Source organism: Rhinoraja longicauda, chromosome 16 (assembly GCF_053455715.1).
Source record: "Rhinoraja longicauda isolate Sanriku21f chromosome 16, sRhiLon1.1, whole genome shotgun sequence".
Lineage (NCBI taxonomy): Eukaryota > Metazoa > Chordata > Chondrichthyes > Rajiformes > Arhynchobatidae > Rhinoraja > Rhinoraja longicauda.
In genome coordinates this window covers 4,005,626-4,019,953 of record NC_135968.1, presented here as the reverse complement: position 1 = coordinate 4,019,953, position 14,328 = coordinate 4,005,626, and the positions used below count along the sequence as shown (strand labels likewise).

General features: G+C 49.3%; 2 protein-coding genes and 1 pseudogene across 6 annotated transcripts in view; 2 read left to right on the top strand and 1 right to left on the bottom strand.

The window, feature by feature from the left end:
* LOC144601450 (uncharacterized) overlaps positions 1-14,328 on the bottom strand; it is a 201,734-nt gene that overhangs the window by 171,481 nt on the left and 15,925 nt on the right. The window lies entirely within an intron of this gene.
* LOC144601107 (uncharacterized) lies at positions 1,605-13,264 on the top strand. Of its 4 annotated transcripts, XM_078413052.1 has the most exons (4): positions 1,605-1,734; positions 5,063-6,160; positions 11,621-11,701; positions 11,787-13,264. In XM_078413052.1, the coding sequence occupies exons 2-4, from the start codon at positions 5,288-5,290 to the stop codon at positions 12,969-12,971; spliced, it is 2,139 nt and encodes a 712-aa protein (XP_078269178.1). In that variant the 5' UTR covers positions 1,605-1,734; positions 5,063-5,287; the 3' UTR covers positions 12,972-13,264. The 4 variants fall into 4 exon arrangements, with proteins under 4 accessions (XP_078269178.1, XP_078269175.1, XP_078269177.1 ...); XM_078413051.1 differs by lacking the exons at positions 1,605-1,734; positions 11,621-11,701 and adding an exon at positions 10,105-10,112 and having other exon boundaries at positions 5,222-6,138; positions 11,776-13,264; XM_078413049.1 differs by lacking the exon at positions 5,063-6,160 and having other exon boundaries at positions 1,615-1,734; positions 11,525-13,264.
* The window catches only part of LOC144601120 (uncharacterized), a 37,404-nt pseudogene continuing 24,691 nt past the window's right edge, over positions 1,616-14,328 (top strand). Inside the window, exon 1 of the transcript XR_013548243.1 lies at positions 1,616-1,734. The product of XR_013548243.1 is annotated as an uncharacterized LOC144601120 (transcript). The remainder of the gene's footprint in view (positions 1,735-14,328) is intronic.

Here is a 14,328-nt window from a genome sequence, read left to right as displayed (position 1 = left end):
CAGCCTCTACGTTTTCTTTCTGTCGACATTGTACCCATGACAGCACTGTTGCGTAGCAGTATAGTTGCTGCCTTTCAGCGCATGCAGCGCATGCAGCGCCGGAGATCTGGGTTAAATCCCGACTACGGGTGCTGTCTCTACAGAGTTTGTACGTTCTCACCGTGACTGTGGGTTTTCTCCGAGATCTTCGGTTTCCTCCCACACTCTAAAGACCTACAGGTTTGTAGGTTAATTGGCTTGGTATAAATGTAAATTGTCCCTCGTGTGTGTAAGTAAGTGTTAATGTGCGGGTGCGGACTCGGTGGGCTGAAGGACCTGTTTCCGCGCTGTGTATCTGAACTAAACTAAACCAAAAGGCAAATATATTTACCCAGAACTGTTTTGGTGAAGATGACGCCCTTTAATTGGTGAAGGAATGGAGAAAGTCGGAGCGGATGCCGGTGCGAGTCAGTGTTTCCAGAGGAAAGAGATGTTTCCAGCAGCAGATAAACTAGGCCAGTGTGATGTTATAGGTGAAATGTAGACCAGTGATTAAAAGTCAAGTCTGTATAAGACTGAAGATCAAAGCTCTGCAGTCTGACACCTTCAGACAAGGTAGTGTAGTGGAGAACATACCTTAACAACCTGGAGCTCAATGCTCTTAAGACAGTGGAATTGATTGTAGACTTTGAGAGAGCTCCCCCTCCCCTCCCCACACTCACCATCAACATCACCACAGTCACATCTGTGGAGTCATTTAAGTTCCTTGGAACTATCATTTCAAGGGATCTTAAATGGGAGGCTACTATTGACTTCACAGTCAAAAGGCCCAACAGAGGATGTACTTCCTGCAGCAGCTGAGAAAACGCAGCCTGCCACAGGCAATGATGGGTCGGTTTTATACTGCCATCATAGAGTCTGGCCTCACCTTCTACATTATGAGTAGGAAAGAACTGCAGATGCTGGTTTAAATCGATGGTAGACACACAATGCTGGAGTAACTCGGACGTCTCGACCCGAAACGTCATCCATTCCTTCTCTCCAGAGATGCTGCCTGACCCGCTGAGCTACTCCAGCAATTTGTGTCTAGCTTCTCTATCATGGTCTGGTTCGGCTCAGCCACCAAGCATGACATCCAGAGACTGCAGCGCATCGTTCAATCAGCCAAGAAGGTTGTTGGCTGCAACCTTCCCCCCCATCGACGAACTGTACACTGCAAGGACGAGGAAGTGAGCGGGTAAGATCATCTCTGACCCCTCTCACCCTGGCCACAAATTCTTTGAAGCACTTCCCTCTGCAAGGCGACTCTGGACTGTCAAAGCCGCTACAGCCAGACATACTATAAAAACAAAGGTAGACACAAAATGCTGGAGTAACTCAGCGGGTTAGACAGCATTTTTGTGTCTACCTTAATCGTCTACAGTTCTTTGTTTCCAATTTTTTTTTAGGTTTAGGTTTGTGCATAAAATGACAATTGCATTGACTTTATGCGACGGGGAGACGCATTGCACCATCTCGGGTCTTGCACGAAGATCCACAAAGGTAACTTTAGCTCAGTTCAAGGATCACCAGGAGCAGGGAGCGACGGAAGGGACGTTGTGATCAGGCGACCAAATCCGCGGCCGTATCCGGGCTCCGTCATCGGGATCCGGGCGGCGGCGACGGCTCGGAGCGGGACGGCGAGGCCAGGGTTTCACACACGACGGGGCCCAGGCCATGGCTGAGGGGCATTTGCGGAAAGGGGGAACCCTTCAGGTTGGAGATCCTTCGTTACAACCGAGAAAGTTAGCAAATAAGTCTGGGTTCATTTGCGCAGAGACGACTGAGTGGGGAAGAAGGTTAGATTGAACAAAGGGAATGTCTGCTCGACTGAAGTGAACCCAGTGTTGCGGCAGTCTTCTGGCTAATCGATAAGTCGGGGTGATTGGAGAAAAAATAAGACAAACAACGTTAAAATGGGTGGTAGACACAAAATGCTGGAGTAACTCAGCGGGGCAAGCAGCATTTCTGGAGAGAAGGATTGGGGTTCAGAACTGTTGCTGCGGCCCATGTTTCCAGCTACAGATCTGGCACAGATTTAAAATGACCTTTTATTTTCTGTCGACCTCAGTTTAGTTTAAGAGATACAGCATGGGAACAGGCTCTTTGACTTACCGAGCCCACGCCAACCATCGATCACTCGTTCACACTAGTTCTATGCATCCCACCTTCTCATCTACTCCCGACACACTAGGGGCAATTTGCAGAGGCCAATTAAGCTACAAATCTCTTTGAGCCGTGGGAGGAAACCGGAATACCTGGGGGAAACTCACAGGGAGAGCGTGCAAACTCTGCACAGACAGAACCCAAGGTCAGAATTGAACCTCGGGCTCTGGCGCTGTGAGGAAGCAGCTCCACCAGCCCTGTTCTCATTCATCTCAACCAGGGTTGCAGACCCCTTTGCAATCAGAGACATCCCCTGTGTCCTGTTTAAAAAATATAGGTGCTGAAAATCAAGTAAAAAAACGGAATTGCTGGGAAAAACTCAGGCACAGGGAATTGCAGAAATAAAGAACTGCAGATGCTGTTGCACCAAGGAAAGACACAAAATGCTGGAGTAACAGCAGGCCAGCCATCCCTGGAGATCATTGATAGGTGACATCTTGGGACAGGACTCTCCTCAGTTTATCAGGACAGTGAGTGTAGAGGGAAGGTAGCCCGTGTAGAGGTGTGGGTGGGGGGTCGGGGGAACGGGACAGAATGGAAATCTAGGCGGGCTCGAAAATTCTATGTGGATTCATAAATGACTGCTGTTTACCAATTTTAAAAAAAAAATGCTAGAGTAACTCAGCGGGTCCCAGCTCGAAACGTCGCCTGCCCCTGCCCTCCGGAGATAGATGCAAAATGCTAGAGTAATTCAAAGGATCAGCAAGTATCTTTGGAGAATATGGATTGGTGATGTTTTGGATTGGCACCCTTCTTAAGACAGAGTGGGAGGAGTGGGGCAGGCCGGTAGAGGTGAACACAGGCGAAGGATTGTTTGGGGGGGATAAAGGCAAAAGATGGAAAAACAGGTGTGCGTCAAAAGGATAAATAGTTGCGAATTGTGAAGCTGGAGGAAAGAATGTACTTGCAGGGTGGGAAGGGGAAGAACGTGTGCAAGGTCAGCCAGGGCTCCAGGGAAGAGAGTAACGGTGGGTGGAGGAGGGGGAATGGGGTGCGGTTTGGGGGAGAAAATGGAGAGGGGAGAGGTATTTGTGGAAGTTACATAAAATTGGAAAATTCATTGTTCATCCCTTTCAGTTTTCAGTTCATTTCAGTTTAGTTTATTGTCAGGTGTACCGAGGTAGAGTGAGAGAAAAGCTTTAGTTGCGTGCTAACCAGTCAGCAGAAAGCCAGGTTGTAAGCTACTCCACACAAGTTGGGTATGAGTACCTCCAGAGATGCTGCTTGACTCGCTGAGTTACTCCAGCACTTTGTATCTTTTTTTTAATGACATGAAATGGCACCCCGGGTGTCGGGGGTTATGGGGAGAAGGCAGGAGAATGGGGTTGGGAGGAAGAGATAGATCGGCCGTGATTGAGTGGCGGAGGTGATTTGATGGGTCAAATTGGCCTAATTCTGCTCCTATTACTTATGTCCCTATGACTAGTTGAGTGGGTCGGTCAGTTCACCAGCACTTCAATGTGGAAATGGGGAAGGGGAGGGAAATGCTTGTCAACTTTATTTCTGAGACGAGCTAAAAAAACGATGGTGTGACCAGCAGGACAGTGAGATAAACGCCCCCAGAATGAGAGAGTTTAAAAGCACTGACTGTGGAAAGAGCTTCAGACATTTACATAGTAATGGGGGAGCACACAAGGGAGAAATGTTCCACGGACACAAGGAGCTGGGGATGCTGGTTTATAACACAAGGCACAAAGTGCCGAGTAACTCGGCGAGTCAGGCAGCACCTCTGGGAGGATGTGGACAGGCATCCTTTTGAGTCGGATGAGCCTGAACAAGGGTCCGAAACAAACATTCTGTGCATGGGTGAAGCTTTCTTGGAGGGAAAACCAAAAATATTTAAAAGTAAGCGAAGGATTCAGCAAATATTTTCTTGCCAAATGTTATATCGTGGGTATTTTTATTTTTTATTTTTGTAGTTGGCCAAACCGGGGGGGGGGGGGGGGTTCCAAGAGGAGGGGGTCCATTGGAGACGGGAGAAGGGGTCTTTTTTTTAAAAAAATTATCGTGGTGTTGGTTGATATTTGGAAAAGAAACAATTCCTGTCCCAGTAAGAAAATTGTACATCTCCTCTGTGTCCAAAATGAAATCAGGGATACGAGGCTAGCTTAGGTGGGGCATCTTGGCTGGCCCCAAGGAGGTATAGAAACATAGAAAATAGGTGCAGGAGTACGCCATTCAGCCCTTCGAGCCTGCACTGCCATTCAATATGATTATGGCTGATCATCCAAAATCCTGCATTTTCCCCATATCCTTTGATTCCTTTAGCCCTAAGAGCTAAATCTAACATGAATGATCCCGGGGATGATTGGGTTAACACGCGAGGAGGTTATGGTGGCTCTGAGCCTGTAACGATGGAGTTTAAAAATATGAAGGGGGATCACATTGAAACCTACCAAATCATGAAAGGCTGAGATAGAGTGGAAGCGCAGAGGATGTTTCCAGTAGTGGGAGAGTCTAGGCCCAAAGGGCACAGCCTCAGAATAAGAGGACATTCCTTTAGAATGTAGATGAGGGGGAATTTCTTCAGCCAGAGGGTGGTGAATCTGTGGAATTTATTACCACAGAGGCGGTGGAGGTCAAGTAATTTGATATTTTTAAAGCAGAGATTGATATGTTCTTGATTAGTAACGGCATAAGTTCATAAGTGATAGGAGAAGAATAGGGCCATTTGGCCCATCAAAGATAACAGGTAGAAGGCAGGAGAATGGGGTTGAGAGGGAAAAATAGGTCAGCCATGTTCAAATTGCGGAGCAGACTCGTTTGGGTCAATTGGCCTAATTCTGCTCCTATGTCTTATGGCATGGATGAGTTGGGCCGAAGGGCCTGATTCCATGCTGTATGACTCTGTGACTGTTTTATGCTCTTGTTGAAACAGCAATGATGCAAGGCCCTGAGAGTGTGCCGGCACCTCGTCACCGGAGAGAGGGCGAGTGTGAGAAAGGATTCACTCGGTCATCCTACCTGACGACGCAGCAGTCGGGAGAGGCCGTTCACCTGCTCTGATTGTGGAAAGGAACTTGCTCGCTCATCCACCCTGGAGAGACACCAGTGAGCTCACACCGGGTGCAGACTGCTTATCTGCCCTGAGTGCAGCCAGTCGATGGCACACCAGCAAGAAGACGCTGAGAAAAGCCCATTCTCCTGCTCCAAATGCGGGAAGAGGTTCACCCGTTTGTCCACCCTGACGAGACACCAGCGGATGCACACCGGGGAGAGGCCGTACTGCTGCGATGAGTGCGGGCAGCGATTCACCCGCTCCTCCAACCTGCAGACGCACCAGTGGATTCACACCGGGGAGAGGCCGTTCACCTGCAGCGAGTGCGGGAAGGGATTCACTCGATCGTTCGAGCTGCTTTTACACCAGCGAGTCCACACCGGGGAGAGGCCGTTCTGCTGCTCCGAGTGTGGGCAGAGATTTGCCCGGTCATCCAGCATGAAGAGACACCAACGGGGGCACACCGGCGAGAGACCCTTTGCTTGCACGGAGTGCGGGCAGAGATTTATCCGGTCATCCTGCCTCCGAATACACCGGCGGATTCACACGGGGGAGAAGCCTTTCACCTGCATGCAGTGCGGGAAGGGGTTCACCCAGTTGTCCACCCTGCAGTCACACCAGTGGGTCCACACGCAGGAGAGGAGCTTCATCTGCTCCGAGTGCGGGAAGGGATTCCCTCGGCCGACCGAGCTGTGTTCGCACCGGCGGGTTCACGCGGGCGACAGGCCCTTCACCTGCTCCGAGTGCGGCAGAGGGTTCACTCGCTCCTCCCAGCTGCTCATGCACCAGCGGATCCACACCAACGAGAGGCCGTTCTCCTGCGGAGAGTGTGGGAAGAGATTCAGTCAATCGTTCAACCTGCGGACGCACCAGCAGATTCACACCTGGGAGAAACCGTTCACCTGCTCCGCGTGTGGCAAGGGATTCACTCGGTCGTCCCACCTGCAACAACACCAGTGCACTCGGACTCTGGAGAAAGATTAAACATGCTGCATGCTGAATGTTCAACAATCACTGCTGCAGGGAAAGCAAACACAACTTCCCAAGTTGCTGCTGGTGTTGCGATTGTGTTGTCATTTCTCCTATACCAAGTGGGATAGCATAGAACTAGTGTGAACGGCCAATCAATGGTCGATGTGGACTCGAAGGGCCTGTTTCCATGCTGTCTAATCGCTCCCAGGACTGTACCCCTGAGTCATTGGGTCCCGCTGTTTCATTTTTGCTTATTTTGATAACCCCCTGTAGCTGGGCCAGAGTTAAATATTGTGGATTTGTGACAAATAAATCAGTTCTGCTCTAAACATTGTGTATCAGGCCCTTGATATCTCTGCAATACACAAAATGAATGGGGAAAAAAAGAGTTCTCCCAGTTGGGATGAAGTGTTTTCCTGGAGGGGTTTTGGGAACTGAGGAGCATTCTCGAGAAGGAAATACAGAGGGCAAAAGGCGGTTGGATATAGTTCAGGCCCAGTTCATCCCTTCTGGTGTTCCTGCTCCCCATCGTTCTCCTCTCATCTCAGCCAGTGTGAGTATCCTGAGAGTCACAGAGTAACAGAGTAATAGTGAGATGCAGCTTGGAAATAGGCCCTCTACCCCACTGAGTCGGTACTGATTGTCAACTGCTCATTTGCTCTCATCTTGCATAAATCCAATTAATCTCACACATTGGCCTTTGTAAATTGCCCCCACTGTGTAGGGAGTTGATGAGAAAGCGGGATAACGTAGAACTAGTGTGAATGGCTGATCAATGGCCAGCATGGACTCAGTGTGCCGAATGGCCTGTTCCCATGCTACCCCCCTGAAGATTGTACTCTTCACCAACATGTTTGAGACAATTTACAGCGGCTAATTAACCTGTCAGGGACTCTTTTTTTTGCGATGTTTGAGGAAACAAGTTTACCTTCAAGAAACTGGAGAATAGTCTGAAGTAGGATCTTGACCCGAAACATCATCTATCCATGTTCTCTAGAGATGCTGCCTGTTCCACTGAGTTACTCCAGCAGTTTGTGTGTGTGCTTTTTTTTGTAAAGCAGCGTCTGCAGTTCCAAGTTTACCAAGGGAAGACACAAAATGGTGGGAGTAACTCAGCGGGTCAGGCAGCATCTCTGGGGAACTTAGATAGGGGTGACGTTTTGGGTCAAGACCCTTCTTCAGACTGATGAATCGAGACTGTTTATCGGGACTGTGAGTGTAGAGGGAAGACAGCCAGTGTAAGCCTGTACAAGAAGAGACAGAGCCGGCTGTACTTTTTGAAAAGGCTCCGCTCCTTCAAAGTCTGCAGTAAGATGCTGCAGATGTTCTACCGATCGGTGGTAGCCAATGCCACCTTCCTCACTGTAGTGTGCTGGGGCAGCAGGGCGAAGGCCGCGGACGCCAATAGGATTAACAAACTCGTCAGGATGGCTGGCTCCGTCCTGGAGTTGGATTCATGGGAGGTGGTCTTGGAAGGGAGGATGCTCCTCAATCTGCAGAGCATCTTGGACAATACAGCTCACCCTCTCCGTGACACACTGGTCAACCTGAGGAGTACCTTCAGCAACAGACTGGTTCCACCAAGATGCAGCACAGAACGCCACAGGAGATCCTTCTTCCCTGTGGCTATCAAACTGTGGAACTCCTTCCCCTTCTGTCGTGGGGTACACTGACTCCCCTTAACCCCCCCCCCCCCCCCTCCCCAATCTTTGCACATCCCCAATCTTTTCTACTCGTCACTTTAATTCCATGTTTCATGTATTTTGTGATTTATGACTGTTGGCAGATCAATTTCCCTCATAGGATCAATAAAGTTCTATTGTATCGTAAAGAGGTGGGGGGGGGGGGGGGGATTGAGGTGAATAGGTGGAATCAGTTGTGGAGGCAGATGAAGGGCAAATGGGACGTGGGTAAGGGGGGGTTAACAGGGTGGAAATGAAGGCGAGCTGGGAGATTCGACGTGGATTTCTGCTGTTTATCTATTGATCATTTTCATTCACACCATTTGCAGGGTAGAATAAGCAGAGAATCTGTGAATGGAATCGAAAACTTAAAATGGCATCAGACACAAAGAGCTGTGGATGATGGTTTACAAAAAAAAGATAGAAAATGCTGGAGTAACTTGATGGGTCCCGACTAAAAACGTCGCCTGTCCATGTCCTCCAGAGATGGACACAAAATGCTGGAGTAACCCAGTAGCATCACTGGAGAACATGGAGAGGTGACTGTGGATGGGGGTCTGAAAGAAGGTCTCGATCCGAAACATCACCCATTCCTTCTATCCGGAGATGCTGCCTGTCCTGCTGAGTTACTCTAGCATTTTGTGTCTATGTATGGGCGGCACAATGGCACAGCAGTAGAGTTGCTGCCTTACAGCGCTGGGTTAGATCCCGACTACGGGTGCTGTGTGTGTGGTGTTTGTACGTTCTACCTGTGACTGCTTGGGTTTTCTCCAAGATCTTTGGTTTCCTCCAACACTCCAAAGATGTACAGGTTTCATTGGCTTGGGTTTGTATACTTGGTATAAGTGTAAATTGTCCCCAATGTGTGTAGGCTTGGGTTAATGTGCGGGGATTGCTGGTCAGTGCAGCCTCAGTGGGCTGAAGTGGCCTGTTTCCGCATTGTATCTCTAACATAAAAAAACTTTAAAAGAAAAACAAAAAAACTAAATTATGTTTCGGTGACGTTTTGGGTCGGGACTTTCTTCAGACTGATTGAGGAGGAGATGGAGGTTAGAAACATAGAAAATAGGTGCAGGAGGAGGCCATTTGGCCTTTCGAGCTAGCACCGCCATTCATTGTGATCATGACTAATCATCCACAATCAGTAATCCGTGCTTGCCTTCTCCCCATATCCCTTGATTCCGCTAGCCCCTAGAGCTCTATATAACTCTCTTTTAAATTCATCCAGTGAATTGGCCTCCACTGCCTTCTATGGCAGAGAATTCCACAAATTCACAACTCTGGGTGAATACGTTTTTCTCATCTCAGTTTTAATTGGCCTCCCCTTTCTTCTTAGACTGTGGCTATCCTCAAGACTGTTGCAGGGAGCTGGAAGAGAGGAGGGGCAGGGTGGAGCATGGCCAGCAAAGGTGAACACAGGCGAGGGGTCTTTTTTTGGTAGGCAGATTGTTGGACAAAGGCCAGAGATGAAAAAAACAGTGTGAGCCAAAAGGATAAAGAATTGCAAATTGTGGAACTCGGGGATAGAAAAGTTGTGAATTGTGAAGCTGGAGGAAAAATGAATGTAGTTGGGGGGGGGGGGGGGGGGGATGAGGGGAGGGGAGGAACCGATCAAGGGCAGCCGGGACTCACGGGGGGGGGTGGGGGGGGGAAGAAAGAAGGTGGGGGTTGTGAGAGAAAGGGGAGGGAGAAGGGGGAAGTGCTTGGAGAAGTTACCTAAAATTGGAGAATTCAATGTTCATACAGAAGATAGACCCAAAATGCTGGAGTAACTCAGTGGGACAGGCAGCATCTCTGGAGAGAAGGAATATGTGACGTTTCTGATCGAGACCCTTACTGTTGGGTTGTAAGCTACTTCATACAGGTTGGGTCTGAACACCTCCAGAGATGCTGCCTGAGTTACTCCAGCACTTCTTTTTCTTTAATGACACCAGTTGAGTGGGTCAGTTCACCAGTACTTCAATGTGAACATAGTCGGGGAGGAGGGGGGGGGGGTGTGGTTAATCGTCAACTTTATTTCTGAGAAAATCATAGAAACAACGTTGTGACCAGCAGGGCAGTGAGATTAATGCCCCAGAATGAGAAAGTTTAAGAGCACTGATTGTGGCAAGAACTTAGGACATTTACACAGCAAAGGGGGAGCAGGCCTGATGTTCCACAGATACAAGGAGCTGTGGATGCTGGTTTGTAAAACACGGCACAAAGTGCCGGAATAACTCAGCGGGTCAGGCAGCAACTCTGGAGGAGGTGGAGAAGCATCGTTTCGAGTCGGGTCAGTCTGAACACGGGTCCCGACCGAAACATTCTGTACGTGGGTAAATCTTCCTTGGGGGGAATGCAAAAATATTTTCAGGTGAGCGAAGGATTGAGCAAATATTTCCTTGCCAAAACTTCCGTATTAGTGCAGATTGATCTTTTGGAAAAGAAACAAGTTCCATCCCAACTAGAAAGATGTACTTCACCTCCTTGTTTGGAAAGAAGTCATAGCTATGGGCCAAATGCAGGCAAATGGGATCTTCGATAGGGTATCTTGGCCCCGAGGAGTTTTACGAGAATGATCCCAGTGATCATTAGGTTAATGTACTATGAGCATTTGATGGCTCTGGGCCTGAAACGCTGGGGTTTCATAAGGATGAAGGGGGAGGGGGGTGTGGGGGATCTCATTGAAAGCCACCAAATAATAATAGGCCTAGTTTGAGCAGATGTGAAAAGGATGTTTTCAGTATTGGAGGTCAGGAATTAAAAGAATGGAGATGAGGAGGCATTTCTTTAGCCAGTGGGTTGTGAGTTTGTGGAATTTATTGCCACAGATGGCGCTAGAGGCCAAGTCTTGGGTGTTTTCAAAGCAGAAATTGATAGGTTCATGAATAGAACCAGCTTCGAGCCAGCACCGCTTTTCATTTTGATCATGGTTGATCACCCACAATCACTAACCCTTGCCTGCCATCTCCCGATACCCTTGATTCTGCTAGCCCCTAGAGCTCTATCTAACTCTCTTTTAAATTTATCCAGTAAATTGGCCTCCACTGCCTTCTGTGGCAGCGTGGGTTTTCTCCGAGATCTTCGGTTTCCTCCCACACTCCAAAGACGTACAGGTATGTAGGTTAATTGGCTGGGTTAATTAAAAAATGTAAAAATTGTCCCTAGTGTGTGTAGGATAGTGTTAATGTGCGGGGACCGCTGGGCGGCGCGGACCCGGTGGGCCGAAGGGCCTGTTTCCGCGCTGTATCTCTAAAAAAGGTTTTAATAAAAGAATTCCACAAATTCACAACTCTCTGGGTGAAAAAGTTTTTTCTCACCTCAGTTTTAAATGGCCTTTCCTTTATTCTTAGACTGTGGCCCCTGGTTCTGGACCCCACCCCCTGCATCAAGCTTGTCCTGTCCTTTTATAATTTTATACTTTTCTATAAGATCCCTTCTCATCCTTCCAAATTCCAGCGAATACAAGCCCAGTCTTTCCAATCTTTCCTCATATGACAGTCCTGAATAGTAAGGGCATCAAAGGTTTTGGGGAGAAAGTAGAGAAATGGAGTTGAGAGGGAAAAATAGATCATGATTGAATGATGAGGCAAACTGGATGGCCTAATTCAGCTCCTGTGTGTTGTCTTATGGCATGGACGAGTTGGGCCGAAGGGCCTTTTTCTGTGCTGTGTGACTCTGTGACTGTTTTATGCTCTTGTTGAAACAGCAATGATGCAAGGCCCTGAGCATTTGCCGGCACCTCGTCACCGGAGAGAGGGCGAGTGTGGGAAAGGATTCACTCGGTCACCCTACCTGACTGACTACGTTCACCTGCACTGAATGTGCAAAGGAACCTGCTCACTCATCCACCCTGGTGAGTCACCAGAGAGTTCACACCCCGGGGGCAGACTGTTTATCTGCCCTGAGTGCGGCAAGTGGTTCACTCATCCATCCAGTCAATGGCACACCAGCAAGGAGACACTGAAGAGAGCTCGTTCTCCTGCTCCACATGCGGGAAGAGATTCTCTCGATCGTTCAGCCTGATGATACACCAGCGGACTCACATCGGGGAGAAGCCTTTCACCTGCTCTGACTGCGGGAAAGGGTTTGCACATTTATCCAGTCTGAAGCTACACCAGAAAATGCACAGTGGGGAGCGGCCGTTTATCTGCTCCGAGTGCGGGGAGAGGTTCATTACTTCGTCTACGCTGCAAATGCACCAGCGGATTCACACTGGGGAGAGGCCATTCACCTGCAGCGAGTGCGGGAAGGGATTCACTCGGTCGTCCGAGCTGCTCTTGCACCAAGGAGTCCACACGGGCGAGAAGCCGTTCTGCTGCTCCGAGTGCGGACAGAGATTTGCCCGGTCGTCCAGCATGAGGAGACACCAACAGGCACACACCGGCGAGAGACCCTTTGCTTGCACGGAGTGCGGGCAGAGATTTTTCCGGTCATCCTGCCTCCGAATACACCGGCGGATTCACACCGGGGAGAAGCCTTTCACCTGCACGCAGTGCGGGAAGGGGTTCACCCAGTTGTCCACCCTGCAGTCACACCAGCGGGTCCACCCTGGGGACAGGCCCTTCACCTGCTCCGAGTGCGGCAAAGGGTTCACTCGCTCCTCCGAGCTGCTCCTGCACCAGCGGATCCACACCGGCGAGAGGCCGTTCACCTGCAGAGAGTGCGGGAAGAGATTCAGTCAATCGTCCAACCTGCAGATGCACCAGCGGATTCACAACGGGGTGAAGCCCTTCACCTGCTCTGAGTGCGGGAAGGGGTTCACTCGCTCCTCCCACTTGCAGTCGCACCAGTGGATTCACACCGGGGTGAGGCCCTTCAGCTGCTCGCAGTGCGGGAAGAGCTTTGCTCACTTGTCCACTCTGCGGACGCACCAGCGCACCCACAACGGGGAGAGGTCGTTCACCTGCTCCGAGTGCGGCAAAGGATTCACCTGTTCGTCCAGCCTGCGGAGCCATCAGCGAATCCACACCGGGGAGAGGCCCTTCATCTGCGCTGCCTGTGGGAGGAGATTCATTCAGTCGTCCAACTTGCGAACCCACCAGCGTGTTCACACCGGGGAGAAACCGTTCACCTGCTCTGTGTGCGGGAAGGGATTCAATCGGTCATCCCACCTGTTACAACACCAGTGTACACAGACTGAGGGGAAAGATTAAACATGCTGGACGCTGCATGTTCAACTATCACAGCTCCAGAACGAAAACGCAAGTTCCCAAGTTGCTGATGGTGTTATGCTTGTGTTGTTATTTCTCCTGTTCCATGTGGGATAACATGGAACGGGTGTGTGAACGGGTGAGCAATGGTCAGTGTGGATTCGTTGGGTCACAGGGCCTGTTTCCATGCTGTTCATCACTCCCAGGACTGTACACCCTAGTGATTGGGTCCCGCTGTTTTATTCTATGTGGTTTTGCTAACCCCGATAGCTGGCAGAATTCAATATTGTGGATTTGTGACAAATAAATCAGTTCTGCTCTAAACATTGTGTGTCAGGCCCTTGATATCTCTGCAATACACAGAATAAACGGGAGAAAGAGTTCTCCCGGTTGGGATCGAGTCTTTCCCTGGAGGAGCTTCGGGAGATGAGGCGGATTCTTAAGAAGGAGATAAGGATCCCCAATAAAGGGCGGGGAATAGTTCCGGGCCAGTTTATCCTTTCTAGGTGTATAACCTCCAATGTCAACCAGTATGAATATTCAGAGAGTCACAGAGAAATAGTGAGATGCATCATGTACGAGGACATTTGTTCTAATCTGAGGTAAATCCAATTTATTATTCTTGCACATCGGCCTCTGTAAATTGCCCCACTGTATAGGGAGATGATGAGTCAGTGGGATAATGTAGAACTAGTGTGTCGGGTGACCAATGGGTAGTCTCGGTTGTGCTGAATGGCCTGTTCCCATACTATATCTGTGAACTAAGTTTTTTAATTTGCGTTGACTACCCTGCGTGCTCCCCAGCAGATTCTCCGATTCACTTACACATAGAAAATAGGTGCAGTAGCAGGCCATTTGGCCCTTCGAGCCAGCACAGCAATTCAATATGATCATCCAAAATCAGTACCCCGTTCCTGGTTTCTCCACATCTCCATTGATTCAGTTAGCCCTAAAGAGCTATATCCGATTCTGTCTTGAAAACATCCAGTGAATTGGCCTCCATTGCCTTCTGTGGCAGAGAATTCCACAGATTCATAACTGGGTGAAAAGGTTTTTCTTCATCTCAGTCCTAAAGGGCCTACGCCTTTTTCTTAAACTGTGACCCCTGGTTCTGTACTCCCCCCAACATCGGGAACATTTTTCCTGCATCTAGCCTGTCCAATCCCGTAAGAATTTAATATGTTTGTATAAGATCCCCTCTCATACTTCTAAATTCCAGTGAATACAAGCCCAGTCGATCCATTGTTTCATCATATGTCAATCCCGCACAGGACAATTTACTGTAGCTGATTAACCTGTCAGTCCGCATGTCATTGGGATGGTTGAGGAAGCCCGTGTACCGTTTCGAGAAGCCCACTTG